The 12,284-nt window shown below is 39.2% G+C and overlaps 1 protein-coding gene across 1 annotated transcript; it reads left to right on the forward strand.

The window, feature by feature from the left end:
- The first annotated feature begins 814 nt into the window (after nt 1-814).
- On the forward strand, nt 815-2,700 carry LOC122731676 (polyadenylate-binding protein 4-like). The gene is given in 5 exon segments (XM_043971930.1): nt 815-1,313; nt 1,316-1,611; nt 1,613-1,862; nt 1,865-2,087; nt 2,089-2,700. Coding segments are annotated over 5 exon segments (1,851 nt in total). The 3' UTR covers nt 2,672-2,700.
- The last annotated feature ends 9,584 nt before the right edge of the window (nt 2,701-12,284 follow it).

The raw sequence follows: 12,284 nt of genomic DNA on the forward strand, positions 1-12,284 counted from the left end.
TCCAGCCCTCGCGTATCTGTCCGCTGTCCGTCCGCGCTCGGGTACCGCGTGTCTGACCCAGGCTCCCGCCCCCACGTGTCGCTGGTCCTCCCTCGTCCGTCCGCGCAGACCCCCACGTGTGTGTCCCCGCGTGGTGTTCTTCCTCGTTCCGGCCAGACCCGCCACGTGGCCGGCCCCGGCCCCCAGCTTTCCTACCGCACTCGCTTCCCGATCCCGGCCCCCACGTGTCCTTAAGCCTTGTGCCGGCCCCCTCCCTCCGTTCCTTCCTTCCCCACGTCCGCGCGCCGCCGCGCTCTCCCACGTGGCTTCTCCCCCGCGTGCCGCCTTGGCTGCTGCTCCCAAGCCGGCTCCCTCCCCCCGGCCTCCGCGCCTGTTCCCTCCCCGCAGGAGAAGGGACAGCCGCCACCGCCCGCCTGCGGGGCGTCCTCGCGTCGGAAACCTCTCGGCCAGGCTCGTCCTTGTGGGAAGGAGAGGGGGCGTCGAGCCCAAAAAGCTCTTTAATCGGGGGAGAGCTCGGGCGACGCTCGGGGGCTCGCAGCCGGAGGCCGAAGGCGGAATCGTGGGGTCAGCCCCATCTTGTCTGCTTGCCTGGGCCGCCCGCGGCCCCGTACCATGCGGCCGTGAGCCCCGGGACAGTGTCGCCACCTTTCCTGGAGGCTCTGCGACCTCTGCGGCTCGGACTTTGTCTCGCCCCTGTCTCTGGCTAAATTTTGGCCTCGGCCAAAATTGTAAAAGTCTCGTCTTTTTTTTCTCCTTGCCTTGGTTCCAGAAAGAGTTACTCCTGGCGGGGCTCGGGGTATTAGGGGGTGGGAAGATGAACACTGCTGCAAGCAGTTACTCCACGGCCTCCCTGTATGTGGGTGACTTACACTCCGATGTCACCGAAGCCATGCTTTATGAGAAGTTCAGCCCCGCCGGACCCGTGCTCTCCATCCGGGTCTGCAGGGACGTGATCACCAGGCACTCCCTAGGCTATGCCTATGTCAACCTCCAGCAGCCTGCAGATGCTGAACGTGCCCTGGATACCATGAACTTTGATGTAATTAAAGGCAAACCCATCCGCTTCATGTGGTCTCAGCTGGATCCCTCCTTGAGAATTTCAGGAGTTGGAAATGTTTTCATTAAAAACCTGGATAAATCCATAGACAACAAGGCACTTTACGACACCTTTTCCGCATTTGGGAACATCTTGTCCTGCAAGGTGGTGTGTGATGAGACCAGTTCTAAAGACTACGCATTTGTGCACTTTGAGACCCAGGATGCTGCAGATAGGGCCATCGAGAAGATGAACTGCATGCTTCTCAACGACCACAAAGTGTTGGTAGGTTCAAGTCAAGGAAAGAACGGGAAGCAGAACTAGGTGCCAAAGCTAAGGAATTCACCAATGTTTATATCAAAAACTTTGGCGATAACATGGATGACGAAAGAGTGAAAGAACTTTTCAGCAAATACGGTAAAACTCTTAGTGTAAAAGTGATGACTGACCCTAGTGGAAAATCCAAAAGCTTTGGTTTTGTGAGTTTTGAGAAACATGAGGATGCCAATAAGGCAGTTGAAGAAATGAATGGAAAAGACATCAATGGGAAAATGGTATTTGTAGGTGGGGCACTGAAAAAAAGTTGAATGCCAGGCTGAATTAAAACAGAAATTTGACCAGCTAAAACAGGAGAGAATTAGCCGCTACCAGGGAGTGAACCTCTATATTAAGAACCTGGATGACACCATTGATGATGAAAAATTAAGGAAGGAATTTTCTCCCTTTGGATCAATTACCAGCACCAAGGTGATGCTTGAGGAGGGTCGAAGTAAAGGGTTTGGTTTTGTCTGCTTCTCTTCTCCTGATGAGGCTACCAAAGCAGTGACATTGTGGGCTCCAAGCCCTTGTATGTTGCACTTGCACAAAGGAAAGAAGAAAGAAAAGCCCACTTGACCAACCAGTATATGCAGCATATTGCTGGAATGAGAGCCCTCCCTGCCAACACAATCATTAACCAGTTTCAGCCAACTCCTGGAGGGTACTTTATGCCAGCAGTGCCTCAGGCTCAGAATAGACCTCCTAATCAAATAGCCCAAATGAGACCTAAGATGGCAACAAGGTGGGACACCTCAAGGCTTCCAAGGAGTGCCAAATGCCATTCCACAGTCTGGGCCACTCCCAACTCTTCCTCACCTAACTCCAGCCAGTAATGCCCAGGCTTCTCGAGGTCTTCCTACTACACCTCAGCGAGTGGGAGTACCCACTGCTGTGCCAAATTTATCTCCCAGACCCTCAGTAGCTACTCCTGCACCTAGAGCTGTTCCTCCATACAAATATGCTGCAAATGTCCGAAGCCCTCACCCAGCCATCCAGCCTTTGCAGGCACCTCAGCCAGCAGTCCATGTGCAAGGCCAGGAGCCCCTGACAGCATCCATGCTCGCTGCTGCTCCTCCCCAAGAAAAGAAGCAGATGTTAGGAGAGCGTTTGTTTCCCCTGATTCAAACCATGCACAATAATTTAGCAGGGAAGATCACAGGGATGTTGTTGAAGATTGATAATTCAGGACTGCTGCACAAGCTGGAGCCTCCAGAATCCCTCTGGTCAAAGGTGGAGGAAGCAGTTGCAGTATTACAAGCTCATCATGCCAAGAAGGAAGCTGCTCAGAAGGTGGCTGTGGTTGCTGCTACCTCTTAGACCAGAAAAACTGGATACTCTGAAGTTAAATAGCCCCTTAGATGTTGACTCTACATGTGCTCTTCTGGGTACTACAGACTGAAGAATAGATGGCAGACGTGCTGCCATTCTGGATGTTTTTTCTTTGGGAAAAATCAGTTTGAAAGGTCAATTCTTAAAACCTAAGAAGTTTTTCAGTGGTCAGAATTTGCAGGTTTCTTGTGTGTGGCCTGGACCATGTTAACCTTTAATTTAATTTTATTTAATTCTTCTCTTTACTGACAGTATTTTTGTTTTGGTTTTATCAGGAATTGGTTTTATTTGAAGCATCCAATTTATAGAGTCTAGAAAAGTTTTTCTCAATAAAGAAGTAATATATTCAAAAAATGATAAGCAGGCTGCTCTCAGAAAAATATGGAAAGATTTACATGAGCGGATGCAAAATGAATTATACTGTGTACAAAATAACAACAATTTGTAAAATGATCAGTGGTGAATGACTTGGCTATTCTCAGCAATACAATATTCTAAGACAACTCTAAAGGACTTATGATGGAAAATTCTAGCCATACCCAGAGAAAGAATTTATTGTGTCTGAATACAGCTTGAAAAATTATTTTCACTTTATTTTTCTTTAGGTTTCTTTGTTGTCTATGTTTTCTTTTTCAACATGACTAATATGGCGATGTTTTAAATTGCTACATATATAGAATCTATATGAAATTGTTTGCTTTCTCAATTTGAGGTAGAAAGAACAGAGGGAATTTGGAACTCAAATTTTAAAAATCTGTTGTGCTTTGTCCACATTGTCACCTAGCTGACCCATGATTACATCTTCAAAATAAAGTTAAGGGCTAAGAGGAATGCACTGGCAGAAAGGAAAAGGGAGAGGTAGACTGGGGACAAGTAGCTCACATAAAAGAAACAAGAAAAAGCTTATGGAGTGGAGGGGAAGATGGCAAAGGAACAGGGGAGTGAGTGAACCTTACTCTCATCAGAATTGGCTCAAAGAAGGAATTACATACACACTCAAGTGGGTATAGTAATATATTGTGCCCTGAGGGTAAGTGGGAGGGGAAGAAGATGGGGGGGAGGTGAAGGAAGGAAGGGAAGATTGGGGTAGGGGGCAGTAAAAAGCAAAACACTTTTAAGGAGGGATAGGGTAAAAGAAGATAGAAAATAGAGTCAATATCAAGTGGAGGGAATAAGATGGAAGGTAATACAGTTAGCAGCAGTAATTATGAAAGAAATGATGAGCAGGATGATATCAGAAGGATGTATGAAAAATGCAAACCATCAAGAGAGAAAGAACTGATGGTTTCTGAATACAGATTGAAGGATAATTTTATTTGTTAGTTCCTCTTTCTAGAGATATTTTGTCTATTTTCTTTTACAACCTGACTAATGAGAAGATGTTTTGCATAACTGCACATATATGACTTATATTGAATTGCTAGAATTCATAGGGAGGGATGAGGAAGGAGGGAAGGAGGAATAAAATTTAGAACAAAAAGTTTGAAAAAAGCAATGTGAAAAAGGGGGCAGCCAGGTGGTACAGAGGATAAACCACCAGCCCTGGATTCAGGAGGACCTGAGTTCAAATTGTGAGGGCCAAAATGTGATATACGGAGCATTATTTGGGTGACTTGCCTTAATATTGGGTTCCTGGAAATATGAGGGATCTTTTAAGTTCACCCTCCCCTCTGAACTTCCCTTTTTAGATATTTCTCCCAGGCCAATAAGAAAGGAGCCTTTAAGCTTTAATTCACAAAAAGGATCAGATTTTAATTGGGAATTAATTAAACAACAAAAGTGAAACTAATAAAAATCAAAGATAAGGAAATAGGAAAATAGAAATACAGATAAATACTCTTAACTCTAAACTTAACCTATGCAATCCTCATTTTCAATTAAGCTAGTTCAAAGGAATTTAGCGTTTCCTGTAATTAACTCACCAAAACCTGGACAGTCAGCAGTTATACCACCGGGACAGCAGACGCTAGAGAGAGAGCTTGAACTCTCGCCAATGCCAGGGGAGAAGACCAAGAGACTGCTTTCCAGAAGATGCCTAGTGTTCTGGAAGTACCCTCTGCCTCCGTTCAGGGAGCGTTCAATCTTTCCTCCCCCAAAAGGGGAGGTCCTTCAAAAACTACCTATGGAGAGTTCTCCTTCTGACCTCAGTAGCATATGTAACCTCAGAGTGGGCCAGGTGTGGCCCCTCCCAAATGAGTCAGCTAAAAATGGCAATATTAATCTTTACCAAAAATAATTTTTACCACAAAATCCAGCCTCAAACACTTGAAATTTACTAGCTGTGTGAACCTGGGCAAGTCACTTGACCCTCATTGCCCCACCAAAAAAAAAAAAAATCAATGTGAAATGTAATGATGAGCAGGAGGAATTCAGAGAAATCTGGAGGGACTTACAGGATCTGCTGCTGACAGGAACAGAACCATGAGAACATTATACGCAGCAACAGCAACATTGTTTGATGAACAATCGTGATCATCTTGGCTCTTTTTAGCAATGCAATGGTCCAAAACAATTTCAAAGTATTTCATGATAGAAAATGTTCTCAATATCCAGAGCAAAGAACCGTGGTTTATGAATGCAGATTGAAACATACTGTTTCTACTTTTGGGCTGTTTTTTTTTCCTTCTTTTTTGAGGTTTTTCCCTTGTGCTCTGACTCTTCATTCACAATATGACTAATGAAGAAATATGTTTAATGTGATTGCATATACATATAACCTATATTAGATTACTTTCTGTCTTGGGGAGGAGGGAGGGAAGGAAGGGTGGGAGAAAAATTTGGAACTACAAATACTATGTAAACAAATGTTGAAAACAGTTCTTATATGTAATGGGAAAAAATAATATACTGAACTACTAAAAAAAGTGTGTGAATTAAAGAACTATACATAGACATGATAAATAAATTCATGAACAAGTATGATAATGTTGACACCATAAACTAAAATTTGTGGAATGCAACCAAAAGTCCTACTTAGGGGATAATTCTTTAAATAATTATATCAATATGATTGATAAAAAGCATATCAATAAGTTGGGCATGCAATTAATAAAAACTAGAAAAAATAATTTAAAATTCCCTATTAAACACTAAATGGAAATCCTGAAATTCAAAGGAGAGATTAGTAAAATTGAATGTTTAAAAAACAATGAAGTGATAAATGATATTATGAAATGGTTTTATGATAAATACCATTTAAACCACTGTTTGATTAAAAAAGAAGAAACTCAAATTACTGGTATGAAAAATGAAACGGGTTAATGAACCCCCAGTGAAGAAGTTAAAGCAATTATTTGGAAATATTTTACCTAATTATATGCCAATATATCTGACAATCTAAATAAAATGAAAGAATATGTACAAAAAATAAGATCTCCAGATATGCAGAAGAAATAGAATACTTAAATAGCTACCTTATAAAAGGAGAAATTGAACAGGCCACATGTCTTCTCTTAGAACAATCCCCAAGACTACATGTTTTGTCAAGTGAAAATATTTGTAGAATAATTCATTCCAATGCTAAATAAGTCATTTGTAAAAATGGGTAAAGACCCTGAAATTTTATGACAAATAACTGATATTGTTCTAAACAGGCAGTTTTCAGGGGAAAAAAATCAGTTATCTGTCGTCATATGAAAAAATGTTCTTGAGAGGGTTGAGCTAACATGGCTTCGTATATTCAGCTACCCAGCTGAACTCTCTCACCATCTCCATCCAAACAACTTTAAAATAACTCCTCAAATCAAATTTTGGAGGGGTAGAGTGAACAGAAGTTAAGCATGAAACATTTTTTGAGCCTAAAACCAAATGGGAAGTTTTCAGGAGAGGTCTGTGACACCAAGCTGTGAGTCAGACAGAATGGGGCAGAATTATGAGTGGAAGGCTTTGAAGGTAGCTAAAACAGCTGCAACAACTACAGGACCTCTCAATCTAGAGATCGCAAGGGGATGAGATTGGGCACAATGGAGCAAAGACAATTTTCAGTTGTTTCATTAAATGCCCTTTTGTTTTTTCTCTCCTTTTTGGATCTCATTATCATGCTCCTATCTCATCTTCCAAACACCCTTCCCCAAAGGCAAAATTTTCCTTTGTAATATCTATATCTATATATCTACATCTACATCTACATCTGTATCTGTATCAACACACATATCTACACACACACACACACACACACACACACACACACACACATATATATATATATATATATATATATATATATATATATATATATATGCGCCAACTACATATGTAAGTCATACTATTAAGTAAATTGATTTAAATATTTAGAAAAGATAGTGATGGGGGCAGCTAGGTGGCGCAGTGGATAGAGCACCGGCCCTGGAATCAGGAGTACCTGAGTTCAATTCCGGCCTCAGACACTTAACACTTACTGGCTGTGTGACCCTGGGCAAGTCACTTAACCCCAATTGCCTCACCAAAAAAAAAAAAAAAAGAAAAGATAGTGATGATCACTAATATTTAATATATACTAACAAGGTATACAGAAATATTCAGAGCACTGAATTTGATTAGAATTAATGCACTGTACTGGGGTCTCAATACTTTTACTTTAATTTCCTTGGGGAAATTATTCATCTATCTTGCCCTCAGTTTTCTCTCTCTAAAATTAGGGATTAGAATATAATTTTCTGAAATACTTTCTACTGCTAAAACTCATATGATAAGAACAGGTCCTAACATGTTAACTCTACTTTCCTTTTTTCACAGGGTTATTAGGTTGGGAGATGGGGGTATAGTTGAATGCCATAGAATGCTATAGCATCTGAAAACTTAAAATGAAGAATCAAAATTGTGGATCGAAAGGCCTCAAACAAAGGCTGGATAACCTCAAGACTCATATTGTAGCAGTGATTTTATTTTTTAAAATTTTTTAGGCATCAGACTACATGGCCAACGAAGTCTCCTTTATGTTGGGATTTTTTAGTTCTTTGAATATACTTTGATGGGCCCTTTCACCCTCTATGTGTAGAATTTTTGCTTCTATGTACATAGTTAAAAATCATTTATTTTTCAGTCACTTCAAGTCACGCAGATATGTGTTGTCATAATACATAGGCTGTATGATGCCATACAACGTTTTTTGACATACTCATCTGAGCTCCTTGAAGTACAGAATAAGACAATAAAGGTCAAGAGTTACTTACCCTCCCTTTTTGTTTTAAGCATTGAATGACAAGGTCAATGTACTTTAAAAAATGCTAAGATTCAGTTTCCTTTAGTATGCTATTTATAGAACTTTATCCAGACAATTTAGTTTTAAGGTTAGAAAAATTAAATATTTTAATGGCTTGAAATAAAATTATAAAAATTGTGAACATAAAAATTATTCTACTAAACTTCTTACCAAAAGCAGAGTTCCCATGTCAAGGTAAAATATTACTATCCTTCATATTTTATGATCTCTCAAACTGTATATTAAGAATTAATCAATTAGGTTATAGGTTAGGGGAAGGATATGTATGAGAACATTCCAAATGTTTATATCCCCCATTCTCGTATGGGGTATTTTCAAGTTACTCTTACTTGTTTTGTAAATCACTCAGCATTCACATGGCACACCTCTTATGAATCTTGGTACCACCCATTTAATCTATAATCTATTTTCCCTGAATTATGGTGTTCTTTCTATGATTTATTCAAATTATTTTGCGATTTTTTTAGGAAAGGTTTCCAAAAAAGAGCAGAGAGTGGGGCAGTGGTGAGAATAGAGTCAATTACTCTGGGGAAAAAGAGGGGGGATGATCCTTACTAAACTTGGATTAGAAAGTTTTAAATTGTTTCTAATTACTGATAACAATTTTTTTTTCAGGGCCATGAGGGTTAAGTGACTTGCCCAGGGTCACATGGCTAGTAAGTGTCAAGTGTGAGACTGGATTTGAACTCAAGTCCTCCTGAATCCAGGGCCAGTGCTTTATCCACTGTACCACCTAGCTGCCCCTGGTGACAGAATTTTGTACAAGGCCTAAAGCAGAGAGAAATCAGAGCAGATACAATTAGTTGTTAATTCCTGCCCCCTAAATTACATCACATATATTTTGCATTGACTTTTCTGTGTACAAGTTGTTTTCTTTCAATAGAATGGATACATGAAAATCGAGAGCTTGAAGCATTATGATTTTGTCTTTGCATCTTTCAATCTCCAACACCTAGCACAGTACCTGGAAAAGAGTAAGCATTTAACAAATGCTTATTGTATCAGATGCGAAGGATTGTCCTCATGTACAGCTTGATGGTGTTGTATAATTTTGATATCTTTGTTGCTTCCATAAAGACTGAACCACTCTCCTTGGTTCCTTCCTTTCTGGTTTAACACCCCTGTGGAATTTCTTTCTGTCCTGCTATTGTCTAGGGATCAAAGAAAAGGGAAATCTACTCTGGTTCTATTTTTGCATGGCCTATTTTTTTATCCCAATCCCAGCTGTCTTTCCCAACCTTCACAGAAGGAAAAAAAATAATTTGATTCCCCAAATGACTAAAACTTCAGGAGCTTTGAGACAAAAGCTCTGGTGATGTTCAATTTCTTCTGATAAGAAAGTGGGTATATTAATGAAATCAAATATTACCCAGAATGCAAAAGATCTTCCAAGGACTCTTATGGATTTCACTTAGACTTTTAAAAACAAATATATATATATATATATACATATATATATATATATAAAGAGAGAGAGAGAGTATGTATATATGTATGAGTATGGGTATGTATATATGTATGCATGTACACACATATTTGCACATATATATACATATGCATATATGTGTATGTGTATATGCTGTGAGAGATCATTTAGTCCAAGCCCCCTCATTTTATATATGAGGAAACTAAGGCTCAGAAAAATTAAGTGACTTTTTCAAGGTCACAGAGATAGGTTACAGTTAGGATTTAAAGTCAGTTCTTCTGACTCTAGAAACAGTGTGCTTTTCATTATATCATGCTAGAACTCCCCTTCTCCTACCTTATGTCTAGTATCTTTTTATTGGGAATATTCTTTTCGGTGGGGGGGGGCGGTAGATCAAGAAAGGTGCGGTCTTATGATAAAATGATGAAGAAAATTCCCACTGAAGAAATCATTTCTATAATGAAGACTTACAATTTTCATGCAATCTTAGAGTCTCTGGAGACAAAGAAACATTAAATGACTCGCTCCACATCAAATAGCCAACTTGTGCCAGAGATGGAATCTGGACCCAGGTTTTTCTAAGGCCAAAGCTTCCTTTCTATTCGTTGCACTTATTCATAAGAGTCAGCAATAAAAATGTAGATTCTTACAAATCTCCTGCAGCTTCTCATATAAACTGTTGTTTAATGATCTACATTCCACAAAACATACATTCTGTCCTTTGTATATCCTAGACACACCATTGTTTCCCCTTCTTTTTTTCAGAGTTTTTATTCTAGTCTTAGGGAACCCCAGGTATGCTGGAAAAGAACATTTCCTGATTCCCTACATCCAGTATCAGGAAACCGCAAAACATAGAATATTTGGAGAACAACTCAATTGCAATTTAGTTACACCCTTTGATAGAGAAAATAATTCCATATTCAGGACTCATCCTCCACCACCAATACCTTCAACAACCCCCTCCTCTACCTCTCTTCAAAGCTCAACTGTGTATCATTGGCTGGAGACAAGGCTAAAGCAGCTACTTTGCCAGACTGAGGGGTTTTTTTCCTTTCCACTAAAGTTAGGTATTTTGATTTCTAAACACCTTTTCTAAAGGGGGAAAAACCCTTTAAAGCATAAAAATGTGTCTGTAGAGACCTGTTTTCAGACACTATTTAGGATTCTTTCTTTTCTTTTTTTTTCTAACCAGATAAGGTAATCTTTGTGCAAAACTCTGAGCTTGAAAAAGTTATTTGAGCATTTAGATTTTTCTCTGAATGTTGCAATACGAAAAGAAACTTTTTTTAAAAACAAGAATAAAGCTTTTAAAACTTCACACATAGCCACAGGGATATCTTCCTTATGCATAGCCACAGGGATATCTAAGACTTTCAGGGTAAGAAAAAAAAAATGGCACCAGGTCCCCCAACCCATTTCTGCCACCTAGAGGACATTCTAGTCCCTTTTTAAAAAAATGATGCATAGATAGATAGAATAGATTATTGGATTTCAGTGAGAAATGATGGTTTATTTAACACTTGATGATACCTTGCTGTGAAAACAGAATATATGTGAAATATCTGTGGGTATATATTGTGGGGAGAGAAGAGAGGTGGTACTACAATTGCTTCCCTAACGTACCCTCCCCAAAATTAGGTACTATGCACAATTGAGAAATGTCTTTATTAAATTAAATTATTTTATATTGTCCTGGGAGAAGGTAAAGTTAGAAGTGTTGGTGACTGTATTCCCAAACTAAATTTGTCAATGCTAAAATATTCATTAGAAATTAGTGCAAAAGGTATTAGGTACAGAAGGAAGCAAGAAAATCATTTAAGAGAGTTTTTTCCCTCTCCTCTTTTGAAATTCTAGAACAGCTTACTAGTAATGGAATGCTATTTTTTGAAGCAAGGTGAACATTTCTAATTTCATGATGTGCATTTATAAGTTGTCCAACACATTGAGTCTAGTGTTTCAAAATGTGACTTCAGTGATACATATGTGAGATGTTAAATATGTGATTTATTCTTAGAGGGCTACGATACTTCCACTTTTGTTTCTGTATTATGTAAGGACATACAAATGCTTATTACATAGGTTTAATAAAGAAATATTTGTTCAAAGATTCAATGAATGTGTAATGTTACTGATGTTCTACTGCTTCGAACACTGCAGATCACAACAATCTCATGCTTTCTCACCTGCTGTCATGTTTAGTCATACTGATTTATTGGTCATTTACAAGAGATCATTTCAATGAGCTGGAAACCTTTTTCGGAACATTTTTTTTTCTTACGTTGAATTGGAAAAAGTTATGTTGACTCAATTATCTACCCATTGTTCTTTTTTTTATCACCTGCCCTTACTCATATACCCCTACTTGCAAACTGTCATGTTCTTGGCTAACTTTTTCTGTAGTGGAAATATCTACATTATCTATAAAAGTTGTCCCCACCTCGAAGCCATTGCTCATCTTCAGTGACCAGCTTACTTATAATAAAATGCTTTTTTTTTTTTTTTTGGCTGGGCAATGGGGGTTAAGTAACTTGCCCAGGGTCACACAGCTAGTAAGTGTCAAGTGTCTGAGGCTCGATTTGAACTCAGGTACTCCTGAATCCAGGACCAGCGCTTTAACCACTGCGCCATCTAGCTGCCCCCATAATAAAATGCTTTTTAATTATCTTTGTCCTGACTTTTGCCTCATTAATCAGTGTGAAGGCCCACGTAAAGAATTTTCTTTTCAACAGTTTTGTTAGCCTTTGTTCTTGGCAAATCACATATGTAGCATCTTTTCTGATTGTACATTTTCTTGATATTGACCTTTACTTGCAGTCAGAAACTATACTAATATAGCTCTAACCTTGTCCAGACTAAAGTTTCATATTTAGGGGTTAAAATGCAAGAAGGCACTTGTGGACCATAAAAAAATCATTAAAATAACTTTACTTGTAACAGGATTTTTTGGGGGC

This window comes from Dromiciops gliroides, chromosome 6 (genome assembly GCF_019393635.1).
Source record: "Dromiciops gliroides isolate mDroGli1 chromosome 6, mDroGli1.pri, whole genome shotgun sequence".
NCBI classification, from domain to species: Eukaryota; Metazoa; Chordata; class Mammalia; order Microbiotheria; family Microbiotheriidae; genus Dromiciops; species Dromiciops gliroides.